The 14,882-nt window shown below is 41.8% G+C and overlaps 1 protein-coding gene across 1 annotated transcript; it reads left to right on the plus strand.

Moving 5' to 3' along the window:
• The first annotated feature begins 371 nt into the window (after positions 1 to 371).
• On the plus strand, positions 372 to 3,184 carry eny2 (ENY2 transcription and export complex 2 subunit). The gene is made up of 5 exons (XM_085178536.1): positions 372 to 585; positions 810 to 890; positions 1,327 to 1,397; positions 2,207 to 2,281; positions 2,477 to 3,184. The coding sequence occupies exons 2-5, from the start codon at positions 823 to 825 to the stop codon at positions 2,548 to 2,550; spliced, it is 288 nt and encodes a 95-aa protein (XP_085034662.1). The 5' UTR covers positions 372 to 585; positions 810 to 822; the 3' UTR covers positions 2,551 to 3,184.
• Positions 3,185 to 14,882: the final 11,698 nt, after the last annotated feature.

A 14,882-nucleotide genomic window follows, 5' to 3' on the forward strand; every position in this document is an offset into this window, starting at 1 on the left:
TTTAGTGCTATTTCTTAAATTTGTAAATTCTGTAACTTACTGTATTATTTACTTAGTTTAGTCTGTTACTGTTACTGTCTTGGAGCAACTGTAACCCACATAATTTCCTTCGGGATTAATAAAGTATTCTCATTCTGATTCTAATTAACCCATCCAAGTCATGTCTTGAAAAGCTGGTGACCAGGTCAAGCTAATAAAATGCATGTAAGACACAGTATACAGCAGCAGGGACCAATAGCTGAGGAGCTCTAAAGGTCAAAGTGAGTTGCAGAAATCGATTAGCGTAAATATCGTAATCAACACCGCCGCCGCGTGACCTATTAGAGTATTGCACTGCATGGGCTGCTAAGCATAGGAACCATTGAACGCAGCTTTGTTTCCTCTCGGAGTGTAATACGTGATGGTTAAATCCGCGAAGTAAAAACAACTTGTGATTCTTTTCGTGGATCTCTTGTGGAATCTGATATTTGTTACTTAAAGCACAGCTTGTTAGCGCCGTATAGCGCCATTTCTATTTTTGATGTAGCTTATGCTTACCGAATCTGGTAAAGACTGAGACCTCTGTCATTCAGCTTTCTCCGGAGTGTAAGTAAATGTTGACTTTTGACTTCGGTTGTGAAGCTCACATTTCTACTGACTTTAAAGACCTGGATGCTGGGAATGGGAACCAATGTGGTTTAAAGTACTTTAGTAACGTGGCAACGCGCGCACATTCACGTTCGGGTTACTGTTGTTAATGAACTAACATGGCTACATTAGCCCGATTTTCCTCTGGATTCACTACACGATGTGTTCTTTGTTGTTCTTAGGAAATCAAAGATTATGAGTAGGGAGTCCAGAATGAGAGCAACAATAAACCAAAAGTTGACCGAGATGGGAGAAAGAGAGAGGTGAGTCGGTTATAGCCTTTTCTTAATAATTATATATTCGTATTTGTTCACTGTAACTAGCTGAATCCATGCATGTGTGACTGTAAAGCTTCTATAAAGCACAAGCGCTGTCACGTTTCAGTACGTCAGTAGTGCTCAGTGCATCAGTTGAGTTAAAGACATTACCAGCTATTGTAAAGCAAACATGTGGCTGCTACATGTTCACTAGGCACACATTTCATATAATAGTAATTACTCAACTCCGGTTGATGCTTCAAACTAGAAAGCATCTGCACTTATCACATCTTCATTTCAGTGGCATGCATCACTCTGAATAACATGTTTGTAAAGCTGATGATGTTTATATGAAACAGTGGGATTTCCAGCCGTTGTTCATAACTTCATAACATTAGGATATAAGGGTGCAGTGTGATATGTGCTTGTATCTTATGGACAGATTGAAAGAGATACTGAGGGCTAGGCTCACTGAGTGCGGATGGAAGGACCAGATGAAGGCTCACTGCAAAGGTAAAGACAACAGTGGTGTTGTTATCATATATGTCACATCAATATGGTCAGGTTATAGGATTAAAAAAACAAAAACTGAACTTCAGGCGGTGTGATGTGGTTTTAAAGAGGCTGATATATTAACAAATGTAGATTACTGTATGAAAGTTGGAGCATATTTAAATATAGTTTTTCTGTAAATCTGACTGGCTAAACTATAGTAATATGTAACCAGTGCCATTTCTACTATATTGGCATTAGAGTGACCTTTAATGTCTGTTTTGAAGTTATTAAAGAAACCCTAAAATAACAATGCCCAACAGCATGTGTTAATAAAGTTGCTAAATGTCAGCATTAGAATAAACATTTTATACCTGAGGTGGAAGCACCTGGGATCGCTGCACGACCCAGCCAAAGCCCAGGCTTCACTGTGCCCAGCCTTAATGATGCACAGTGGTGCATGCCCTGTCTTAACAATTTATCCTTCTTAATTTGAAGCAGTTATGGATTATCGTATCAAAAGAAAAGACACATTAACTGAAATGAGATCATTGGATGTTGCCAATCTGCATGAAAACATCCTTCGTTCATAAAACAATGTGAGGAAGTCAAAAGACTTGATGAGATAAGCATAGAAATGTGTTCCCCTAGGCGAGACTAGCACCCTTGTCCTGTTGAAGCCAGTTGAAGACATGAAGACAGTGCACTCTTGGCATGCACATGGTTAGCTGCTGAAGCTAAAGTTTGACTGTAGAAACTCCTTTCATTAACTAGTTTTGTTGTAGACTGATGTGAGACTGACTCATCTTTTGCTTTTGGTCAATATGCAGAAGTCATCAAAGAAAAGGGCTTGGAGCACGTGACTGTGGACGACCTGGTTGTAGAAATCACTCCCAAAGGCAGAGGTACCTCACTTTCTCTATTCAAATGAAACCGTGTGTAGTATAAGTATCAGTTCCTGTCTAGGCTCTCCTTTTTTCCCGTATTGTTTATATAAGAAAACATAATAGTTTAGATGATCTAAATTGACAAGGTTGTGTTTGTTTGAGTTTAGACACAGAGATTGTTCACAGCCACTGATATTATTTTTTGTCTTGCAGCCTTGGTGCCAGACAGCGTGAAGAAAGACCTTCTACACAGAATAAGAGGCTTCTTGGCTCAGCATGCCACATAATTTGGATTAATGTTTCATTACACCACTTGTCTATACTACCCTAATACAGATTTATATTTCTCATGAGTTTAATGCATTTCAGAGACAAATACCAGTCAGCCACAACATTAAAGCTACCTCCTTAATATTCTGCTTTGACAGCAGCCCACAGACACAGAACCCGCCTGTCTTGTCTGGCCCCAGGATGTTGGCAGTGTATACTTTTAAATCCTGTGCATAGCAGGATTTGGCCTCGGGATTGTCCCAGCTCATACCGAGGATGCTCTGTCAGATTGGCCGTTCTGTGCCTTGGTCAATGCCGTGGGCTTTCTGTCATTTTGTCAATCAGTGTTTGCAGAGTGGGGAGTAATGCTTGGTTTTCCACAATGTTTGGATGACAACAAATGCATGCTGGGATTAAAGGGTTCCCATTAGAACATGGTAATGTCATATAATGAAGTAATCAATGTTATATACGTCTCCTGTGAGTGGTTCTAATGTTGTGGCTGATCACACAAAGTACTGACAGATCTAGTTGTTTCTACCAATCCCATGCCTCCCGTTATTACAGTTATGTAAATACATCTACCTTGCTTATGTAGTCATCCTTTGTACATGAGATGTGCTGTTTAAATAAAGGTTTTTCGTCTTTGAACTGGAGAAAATCATTTTCAGAACAAATTCCTTCAGATTGAAGCAGTTACTGTCCAGACTCGTTTTATGGGCACAGAGTGGAAACAGTTGCTGATATCATGATTGTATTTTCTATCATGATGATGTAAACCATGAAGAAAATCATATCCACTCACTTTGATAACTTTGATTTAAAAAAAATTTTAAATCGAATTCTTGCATATTATCATTCCAACATCCAATTTGCATCTATGCCAGTGGTATAACGCAATTTATCCTACTACGTTTATGTACTGGTTATTTTAATACACAAAACATCTGATATTTCTATTTCAGACTTCTTGTACAGTGGGTTGAGTAAGAAGGCTTATGTACAGGCCCATCTGAAAGTTTGCCAGTGAATATGTAAACGACTCCAAAATTGACTGGCCGTGTTTAGAGAAAGAGAAATGCTGATTATGATCCAAAGAACACCACAGCCAAGCACGGACGTGGAAACATTATGTTTTTTCTGTACAGGACAGCTTTACTGACTTGAGGGGCTCACGAACAGGGCCATGTACCATAAAATTCTGGACGAGAACCTTCTCTCAGTCAGAACACTGAAAATGGGTTATTGCTGGGTCTTCTAGCAAAACATACCACCAAAATAACAAAGCAGTGGCTAAAGAAGAAGAACGTTAGAGTCACAAAATGCAATAGCAAGACTCCAGACCTATAGAAAATCTGAGGAGGGAGTTGAAGCTTTGAGTGGCCGAGCAGCAGACAAGAAACCTGAAGGATTCAGAGAGTTTCTGTAAAGAAGAGTGGAACAAAATCCCTCCTTAGACATGAAAACCTGGTGACCAACTACAAGAAACATCTTACCGCTGTGCTTACCATCATGAGTTTCTCCTTCAAGTATTAAATCATGTTTTGCTGGGCGATCAAATACTTATTTCACTCAGTGACATGCAAATCAATTTAAAACTTTTATCTAATGTGTTATTTTCTGTATTTTTGATTGATATTCTGTCTATCTCCATGTAACGTTTGTCTTGTAAAGCATCCACGGGACACAGGTGTGAGGACAGCAATACTTTTATTGATACTGTGGTTTTCATTACTGGGACACAGTCACTCCCGCTCTCTGCTGTCCCGTCCGCTCTCTCCTGTCCCGTCCGCTCTCTGCTGTCCCGTCCGCTCTACCGCCTCCAACTGTCACTGTGAACATATAAAGAGTGGCAATCACCTTCACTTCTCAGCACACCTGTTCACCCCGCCCCTGCGCCGCCCCGGGAGCTCACTGCGTCACCCCTCCTCTGCAGCCGGCCAGAGACCACACCCACGCCACACTCCATTAAAATTAAACTACCATAGAAATTAGAGAGTTTCTTTCTTTGTTCATGAGCAAACTTAACAAATTAATCAGGGGATCAAATAATGCTTTCCCCCACTGTACATTATAAATTAAACGTGACTGATAGAAGAGCAATGTCTTTATGTACCAAATCATTTCCTGACTTAAAGCCCATTGTTGACTTCAAATACACCTGCTATGAAGAGTCAAAGCCTGTCAGCCAGGTCTTGGCAAAGTTGCAGATTGTTCCTCTCATGCCCATTTTAAGGTAGAAACAGGACATTTATCCAGATTTCTGTGTGAATGAACTAGATTTTGACTACATTTACATACATTTATGACCGAAACTAAGGTTTAAGTTTCGGTGGTATAACTGGTGACTGCTAGCCTAGACTAGCACTCTTGTCTTCTACATGTAGGCACTTTATGAAGGAAATAAAATCCGTTTTTCAACCTATAAGATCACTGGACCTTCCAAAAAATTTGAGTTATGCTGCAAAAATAGTTTTGTGCTGTGAATTTCAGAAATTATTTAACTTATATGGATGACATTTGATGTTGAGATGCTACCCACATCCCCAAAGAAGGTCAGGAGTTCTGTTTAATTGTTTTTATAGTTTTTTCCCTCTGATTTTAAAATTCATGTGAAGCCTTGCATACGATCTTCTTAAGATACACTCTTAGCTCCAATGGGGTTTTATGCATTTTATAAGAGTGAAATAATGACTTTTTTGCCTTTGGTATTCTGTCTGTATCTACTCTGTAGACAGTTATGCGAGAACAAAATGATATGCATTCCTAGGACATGTGCTTTCCATTGTATTCCAGTGTAAATGAGGGCCCAATTGTATGTGCAGTGTGTAATCCTTGGTATCAACACAGCAGGCAGCTTCACACCTGGCCCTTCAAAGATGGAACCAGAACAAAAATGTGACAAATGAGAGAACAGCTTGAAAATAGTTGACGGGGGAAAGAAAATAGTTATTTCCCACAGCCGCACGAATCACACCCAGCTGGTGCTGTGAATTAACATTGTCCTTTGATTAAATGGACTTGGATGCGAAGAAGAGCCATGATCCTGTAATGACAAGCCTGGTGCTGCTTTACTTCCCAGAATAACAAACTGTTCCCAGCAGAGGGGAGAGATCCTGGAAGGATGAACAGGGGTGACCTTCTTCATGGAGGGGACATGTTTCCTTTACTAAAAACCTGCTTGTCAGGTCATTTCAAGGTCCTCGGAGGGCACCGGACAAAATGAACAAGTGTGCTCAAGTGTTTCAATGAGAGCTGGGGGGGTGGGGGTATCCATAAAACATAAATTACCACAGTCTAAAAGAGAGCTCATTTCTGTTTTAGTTTAGATGTTGTCTTTGTTTTGTGGTTTTCCATCCACCGTATACTAAACCTTATCACGAGGGTTATTAAAATGCTTCTCTAGTTACACATGCACGACACCTAACTGGTTATGGATGCACTGTTGCACTGACATAGGCCATGAACTCCAAATGACCCACCCCTAGTAGCACATTAGCGGGTGGAGAGTGACTCTGCGCTCGTCGCCCACGCAAGACAGAGAGTGTGTTTTCTTAGCCAAAGGACCTGCTGTGACATCAGCTCAGGTGACAACATGCTGATATACAGTAGTGCTGCAGAGGCCAAATGTAACACACCCCTTCAACCCAGCACACACGCTCCTTTTTAATGGCCGGCATTAATCCCAATGTTATCAGCAGATCTCTCCGGGCCCTTGCATATACAGTAAAAGGGGGGTTAGGTACACTGTGGCGCACTGCAGGCTGACATTGGACTGAATTGCCAATGATGCAATTTATTATCATATAGTTTTTTTGTTTTTCAAATTTACATTCTCACTCTCTGTTCTCGGCTCAGCCAAACTGCTCTGCAGAGGAGCTGTACAGTAACCAGATGACTCTGCACATCAATAAAAAGAAGTTAAAGTTGTGAAAAAAAAAATGAGTGAAACATGATTTAACAACTACCTCTTCTCATTCGCTGGTTCAGGTGGACGCATCTGTGGATATGGCAGAGATTTTTTCAGGTGCTGATGGTCAGAATGATTCGCGGCATCCTCCAAATGAGCCACAATCAGTCAGGCAACAACAAAGAGCAATCGCCAAAGTCAGTATCAGTCTGTGCACTTGACATTTGAAAGGAGAAGACAAACGTGTTATAGGTCTGTGTGTGTGTACTACCATGTGCAATTATGTGCATGAAGGTTAAGTGTGTGCAGATACGTTCACCACTCCCAGAATCAGACCGCTACAGCACGACAGCAGCTGTGTCAATAGGTGAAAGAGCCAAATCTGTAGCCCTGTATGCTGAGTCCCAGTGCTCGGCAGTGCTCGGCAGTGCTCTCTCGTTCTCTCTCTCTCCAGTGAAATTGGCAACATTCAAAGACCATAAACACTTCTCATACTGTACAAACAGCTGAAGAAAAAGGCAGCTCAGGGTGGAAACATGTGGCAGAAATGTGCTTATATTATAAACACAATGTTGGGAAATGATGATGTTACAGTGCATCTCCTTATTTGGGATAACAGTGCACCTGCTTCAGTGGGGAACAGTTTAAGAAGTGCCCACGAAATCTTCCATGCCAAGGAGTGTTCATAAATGACTGTCATGTTTACAACAGGACATCTGACCTTTCTTACATATACAACACAGCTATAGGACTCATGTATCTTTCACACTGTTTTTCTTAACGGAAAGGGCAAAGACAGTGCATAAAAGGCAAACGGTCAAAAAGGGTGTTTCAAAACCAAGAGAGAGAAATTCTCAAGACCCGGTGTGCAGTTGGCCCTCTTTACTGTCAACACATGTGAATGCCACGCTCGATAAATTTCTCTTTGAATTCCCCCACTAGAATTTATGAGACGTGCAACATGGGGTTGCAACTCTTTTGAAGCCTACACACTTGCAGCACTCGGTGCTGTCTGCATTCACGTTTCGAGCGAGCCCAGAGGAGCAGAAATACAGAGGCGCTGGCATGCAGCATCCTGCGGCGAGAAGGGTTTTAAATGTATTTACATTCTGTTGAGTCTCCTGGGAACTGCACTGCTACAAGCTAATGAGGCTGCAGAGTAAGTTTCTTTCTGTTATTCCTGGCATCAGTGCGCCAGTCACAGGCATACCACTTTCACCCACCTCCCCTCCCTTTTCCCTCTCAGTAGCCCAGTGCAAATAATAAATAAGAGGAAATACATCATCCCACTTTTTCAGTCCCAGAGCCAGAGTGGGTCTGCCAAAGTTAACACAAAGCAATCGTAGGTAATGATCAGCAAATGTGTATAAAGTTTCATAGAGCTTGACTTCACATAATTCTTGTTTAGATCATATTGACTGGCTGAAGCTCAACTGTGATGCTGGTGCAGTAGGAACCACACATTCAAACCCAAGCACACATACACAGAAGCAATCGCTCGCGCAGTTTTCTCTCATCATGCTTGTTTGTGTGTGATGCTTTGAAGCAGCACTTCTGTTTTATAAGTCGCTGTAACTGATTTGATATGGTATAACGCTGTGGCATGGATTAGCTACCAGTCATAAAATTGCAGAATTTTAACAGAGGCTTTGTGACACGCTCATACACATTCATTCTGCGCATGTGTTGTCAGATTTTCCATTCATTTACACACGTCGGTGGCTCGCGTACAAAACATTTCATCATGGCTCAGTTGATGAAAATTATTTGCTCATTGTAAGAAAAAGAAGAAAAAAGAAGAGGGAAGAAAAAAAAAAGCTTTATTGAGTTGGTTTAGTGCTTTACCTACAGCACAGCCAGTGTGTAGAGGGAAAGCCGGGGGGTCTCTGTGCAACAACACGGAGGAAAGAAGCGAAACACAATCCAGACATTGTTTATCCTGTTTCTGATGTAAAGGCCACTTACTGTCGTGTCCAATGCCTAACCCTTAATTTGCTGCTCCAGCCTTTGAAGTGTGTGCATTTTTCTGTTTCCTGACACTACCTTTCCCCCTCTTGCGCTCTCACTCTCTCTCTCTCTCTCTTGCTCTCGCACGCTCTCTCTCCTCCAAGCCCCAGCAGTTGATATTGCAACAGGATAGGCCATGTTTCCATGTAGGGGCTCCTTTTAGCCCTGCTCTGATGATAGAAAACACAAGTGGGGCAGGAGGGGGAGAAAGAAAAAGAGTGCTGGGCGCACAGATCCACAGAGAGGCCCCAGCCCCAGCCCTGGCCCAGACAACGCTGCAGGGGATTAGAGCACACCCTGGCAGCAGAATGGTTTCACTTAAGAATTTCAGTAATCACTTTTAGGAGTGTAATATATAGCTGACCTTCGGCAGTGCCACACGACCCCCCGCTCCCCCAGCCATTTGATCAAAGGAAGCGGCAGTGGCTGTGCAAACAGGCGCTATCAGTGGACTCCAATGGATTTACTGCCTGCTTCTTCTCTCTTGTCTCCCCTGAGTCGTGTGCTGATACAAGCCGAAACCCAGTTTCATCTTACAGAACCTATTTTTCTCCCAGCACTAATTTACGGGCCAGATCATGACTTAAGGGAACTTAAAGGAGGCAGAAGATGGAGGGAGGAAGGAGGGTGGCTCAGGAGGCCTCGGGGAAGGGGAGAGAGTGGATGTAGGAGCAGCTCGGGGCCCTTATCCATTGCCTGCTGGCTGGGCTGAGAGGAGTGGGGTTCTCATCATCATGGGAAAAGCCCAGTAGGGGTTCTCGTCTCAGCTGGAGCAACCAAACAGCATGGCTTGTGCACTGCAACAATAACTGCAAGCAAAAAGAAGCCAGAAGGCCAGCCCAGTAGGTTTTATATAGTGCCCTAAACCACAGGAGGTTCTGACAAAGAAATGAGAATAGAGGATGTGGGTATCATAGCAACTAATAATAATCTAGCACAGCCAAAGTGTTAAGATGTTTTTTTTTTATCTGCAGCTTAGCCTTTCCTTATTTTTAATTAAACTCATGTACACCTTTCCTCTTAACATACCAGGGCACATTCTGGCATTTTAATGGGCTATTTTATTGCTACAAGATTTCCATCAATCATAAACAGGTAATTACTGCAAACATTCCTCGATAAGGAGCAGACTATCAGCGAACAATGTCAACATGTTGACCTTTACGCTTTCATAAGGAAATATCTTTCAGCTGGTTAAATCTCCAGCAATTTGTAATTTGTGACTCAAACGCGCCCCTTCGGTTTCATGCTCTTGTTAAAATGTTTCTTGGGGGCCTTTCTGGTTTCTGTTCATTTCAAAGCGGTTGTTTTTATTTTGACTCAGTTTAGCAGTGATTTATCTGCTCTCTTCGTTTCTATTTTGGCACGAACGCCGGTGTAAAGCTGAAGCCGTGGTTTTTGCAGAGCAGCAAGTACCAATTGCGACCAGCTGAGGGAGCCGAAGAACAGATGACAGAGGGGGAAGTACAGTGAGCACTCTGTATGAGAAGACATAGCAGGTCATTTAAACTGCTGCTGATTCATTAAGAAAATTGGAAATACACATGGAATGTTTTGCTTTGATTTGAGTTTTCCGTGTCCTTTGGATAAACTCTCTGTGGGACATCATTATAAGTCCCCTCCTTGCCTGTACTTATACGATCTCAATTTTCCCCACAGTTTTTCGGGTGCATAAAAGCACTTCATTCATAAAGAATTTAAAGCTAACGATAAACAGACTTATCTTCTTTGGTTGGCATGTCATGGAGCATTTATGTGACTCAGCTGATGACAATGCATGCCATGTTATTACCTGACCACAGAAAGTCCTGTCCTTTTATGAGTTTCTCAGGCAAGCACTGGGAGTGAAATAAAGAAGAATGTTCCTTATTTTGAGCACCTGAAAGCAACTCAGCTGTATGTTTTGTTTGTCCCAGAAACAGCAGGGGAAGACCCAAGGAAAACCTGCTATGGCAAAGAGACATTACTCCTCATTTTCAAAGGCTGTGAGATATATAAAGACACAGATATTCAACTTCTTCAGTTTATACTGATGTGAATCCAGCCTGGTAGTTATGTAATTGCGGTATATAACAAGAAGTGATGAGAAGTAAGTGCAGGTGTAGCACATTTGTCCTGAAATGGTCCTGGATTCCACTCATTAGCTGATAAAGTTTGTTTGGAGAGCAAACAGGAGGAAAAAGTAAGTATTTTATGGTGTGACGCAGCTATGGGCAGACTGATAAGCGCAACGCCGGAGTGTTTGCCATTTCATTACCGTAATGCAGCTGGTTATTTTGATGCTAATTGGTGGTGAGTCAGTTTCAGTAAGAAATAATAACTCCTGGCTTTGCTTCATAGAAGTCATTTCGGACTGTGATAATGCAACTGGCTTATTAGTTTTGAGTTCAGAGCCAGCTACGTGAACATGTGGTCAACAGTTGCTTTCGGGAAAATGGGAGAACTCTGTTGACCTTCATGATTATTGCTAATTTTGTGGAAGACTGTGCAGCTTGCTGGGTGGGCAAATAAGCTTTCAGGCTTAAAGATGATTAACAACAAGTCTATTCTAATTAGCATCAAGTTGTTAAAACCATTCCATCAGCTCTGTGCTTTATAATCATTATCATCCAGCCCCATCTATTTCACACACATTGTGTTTTGTCCCTCTGATCTTACTATAGATATGTATGGGCAGGGAGGCCAGGCTGCCTGAGTGAATCAGTTGTGGGTGTGTGAATCAGCTGAGCCTCATGTGGCTGCCGTGGCCTTGCTCCCTTGCGACCCAGCAGGGCTCAGCCATCAGCTGCTTTTCACCCACTGCACATTCCTGCTTTATTCCCAAGCTCACCTCACTTCTACTACAGCGGTCAGGACAAAATGTATACCAGCTGCAACATAATTAAGTAAATAGGATTCTTGCACAGTTGTTTAAGCCACCTTTATTGAAAAGGTAGCTGTGTAACATACAGGTGTATATCCGCCCAGGCACACATAAATTCAGGCACTCAAAGAAAGTCAGTATACTAACCATTTTTAGTAGGCTATGGCTTTAAGCTGCACTAAAAGGACTCCAGGAATGTCAGTATTGATCTGTCACTTTGAGCACAGGTGTCAAAACATAAGGAACAGGGGCCAGAATTGGCCCAGCAAAGACTCTAATATGGCTCGCTGGACGGCCTTGGAAGTGTGAAGGAGGGCATAAATTTAGGACTTTTAACTGTAATTTTATGGTTTTTACTGCTTTTCCTAATATTAAAGAGCTACCCCATGGGCATCCATACCACACCAAAGTAATTAAGTAACAGACAAAAAATTAATGACAGAAAGGCTTATTTTTACGGTAGGCCCACAAAAATAATAATAATTTTAAAAAAAAACATTAAAAAAAAGGTCAAACAGTCATGCTGATACATTTCTGTCACTAACTACAGCAGCATTTTTTTTTTTATCATGTATATAAACGTCATGGTAAAATTCCTCTTCTTTTTTTACATTATGACATCACAGGGATCAAATGTATAGTTAAACCTCTTTACACTGACAGAAAGTTTCACTAGTTTTGCCCACAGTGCATGGCCGTGGCCTAAAAAGTAACTTACTATTGGATGGATTGAGAGGAGCTTGTTTTCAAGGCATCCACTGTCCCGAGAGGATGAATACTATGAATTACTCTGGTGACTCCCTTTCTTAAAATGAGGGTGAAAGACCTGCTCCGTTCTCCATCGGTGTAAATTGAATTGTAACACCAGATTTAAAAAAAAAAAAAACTTCAAACACCCCTGAGGTGAGTAGGCCAGTATTTCAGCAATTTCACTTTTTATTTGCAGCCTTTGTCAAGACCACATGTCACACAAGGTGTTTGTATGACAGTAGTTTATTATTTCTTATTCAACTAGCATGCTGAAAGTAGGTTGCGTAAAAAAACAACAACCCTGAGCTGCTCCTCTTCTTCAGTGAAGTGCAAGCACGCCTGGGGACTCTTTCTTTACAATTCTATTCTCTTCTGGCTGCATAATTACATCACATATCAAACTGGCGTTTAAAAAGCAAACTGAGCTGCATTATAGGTCCACAAGGTACTTCATAAATCAGATTTATTCTCTATCATCATCGTGTCTTCATCCAAAAGGATTACCCTCTAGAGATATACAAACACACACACGCACACACACGTATTTGTGTACCAAGAAGCTGCACACTAGAGTGTCCGCATCCACTATAACTATCAGACACACACAGCTAGACATACACACCCTTCCCTCCAGACTGCTGTTACAGCACTCCAAGCACAGCTGTCAAAACTCAAGGACTTCCAACACAACAATAGCGAGATGGCTTGGGAGGACCAGAGACTGACAGAGAGAGATGAGAGGAAAAGAGATGTTGAAATGACACCTGTGGACAACTCAGGTCGGGCCCCCAGCCCCCACTGTTCCCTCTTTTCTGTCACTCATGTGATCCACCTCCTTCTCTTTCCGATCCCTCCCTCTAAATATACCTCCCTTTTGCTCCAGGCACGAACCACTGTTGTCTCACATCAGCTCTCATAACAGCTCCGGGAAGACCTCCCTCAACCTCACGCCTCGCATGTGAGTCCACACGTCCGAGAGGAGTAATAACACTGAAATCCTCCAAATCAGGTCATGTCAAATTAAGGGAGGTATTTCGGGAGCCCACCCAAGTCTCCGAAGGGGTCAGCTGAAAGCTTGCTCAGGGCCATATTTGCATGTCAAAATATGCTGAATGACTCACACTGCATCACAAACTGAGACTGGAACGTGGTCTCTGAGTGTCGTACAGTTTCTGAGATTTGTTTTCGCGAAGTCAGGTGCAGACACGGGTGAGAAATCCTCTTGGCATGCAGGGACTGGCAAATCAAAACTTTTGACTTAATTGCAGCAAGCAAGTGCTTCTCGGTTGAATTGGCTGCAATAATATTTTTTCACCATTTACATTCCAAATCCTTGGTAAGAAGAATAACTTGAGCGCTGTGTTTATTTTCACTGGTGATGCCACTTTTGGACACCAAAAACATGTGTTTCCTGAAGTTGAATCAAATGCAAAAATGCACACCTGGTGTTATAGCATGCAACAGGGGTGATTCCAGGAGTAGGTCATGAACGTGACCTATGACTTTCACTTCAAAAACACTTTGCATGCATCCTGTGCACTACACTAGAGGGGTGGTGGTCATATTTAAGGCACACACCAGTGGCATACAAGTTAACAATCATAACCAGAGCAGAACACTTAGATGTTCTGTTGCTGGGACAGCAACTGCCTATAGCAATCTATGTGACTAAGGTGGGATTCTCAAAGTTTTGATGCCTGACCATCATCTGAAGAGGGCCAACCTAAAAAATGTACAGAACTCAAGCACTATTAATTGTCAACCTGTTTCAGTCAGCTATAATAATAATAACTTCAACAGAAGAGTCCAAATGAAAGAGAAGTGCTCCCTTAGTTAAAGCTGATTTACACCATAAATAGGTAGTATAGTGTGACATAAACTTTATACGATACATAAAAACATAAATTCTTTCCTTGTTACATCACTGGTCACACAAAATGTTACCGAGGGCTGCCATTGGCCCATGGGCCGTATTTTGAGAACCCGGACTCTAGGAAAATTGCTTTTATCTCTGCTTCATTTGTGAGAGACGTGTTGGACACTGATAAGGTTTGGACCTTGCTTGGACTTACAATCATCTGCAGTCAACAAGCATTCCAAGGAAGTCCAGCTAACCCACTGATTTATTGCTGAGTGCAGAGTGCGTGGATTCCAGTTTTGAAGTAGCTGGTGGCACGGTAGTTCAGCGAGATAGCTGAGCTACATAGCAGTCTGGGACTTATTCAGGAAAACTCCCAAGGGGGCTGTTGACTGGAAGGAGGTGGTAAATTCCTAGTCTGAGGACTTTGTTTCTGCTGCTATTGTGCAGCAACTTGAGAGGAAATTTGAGCTCATCTAACTTCACATAGTCTGCTGTGTGGAGTTTGAAAATGGAGGAAGGCATAAATGGTTGTAATTAGTATCTGTATAAACAAACAAAACTGACACTTCTAATTTGCCCTTTTACTTCAAACTTACTTACTAAATGCTTTCTGTTATCACCAATTTATTAGATTTGGACAATGTTTTTTTAGTGTAATTTGTGCACCCAGCACCTAAAATATCTTTGTTCTCTTTTTCATTAAATTTAATTGATCTAAAAATGATTAAAAACACTTTAGTGTGCTATGTGGTCTTTCACTACATGGACCATGAGTTCATGAGTTCAAATGGTTTTACTGTGGTAACATTTCTTACAGTGAGAACAAAGCCAGGGGCAGATAACCAAAAAAACAGTTTATTGTATCCTAGCTCACCCAGCTTTGTTAACAGGACAAATATAAAATAACAAACACTACAGATTCCAGTGGCTTCTGGTCAAGCGAACCTCCAGAGATAGT

The sequence above is a fragment of the Neolamprologus multifasciatus genome, chromosome 11, assembly GCF_963576455.1.
Source record: "Neolamprologus multifasciatus chromosome 11, fNeoMul1.2, whole genome shotgun sequence".
Taxonomy (NCBI): Eukaryota; Metazoa; Chordata; class Actinopteri; order Cichliformes; family Cichlidae; genus Neolamprologus; species Neolamprologus multifasciatus.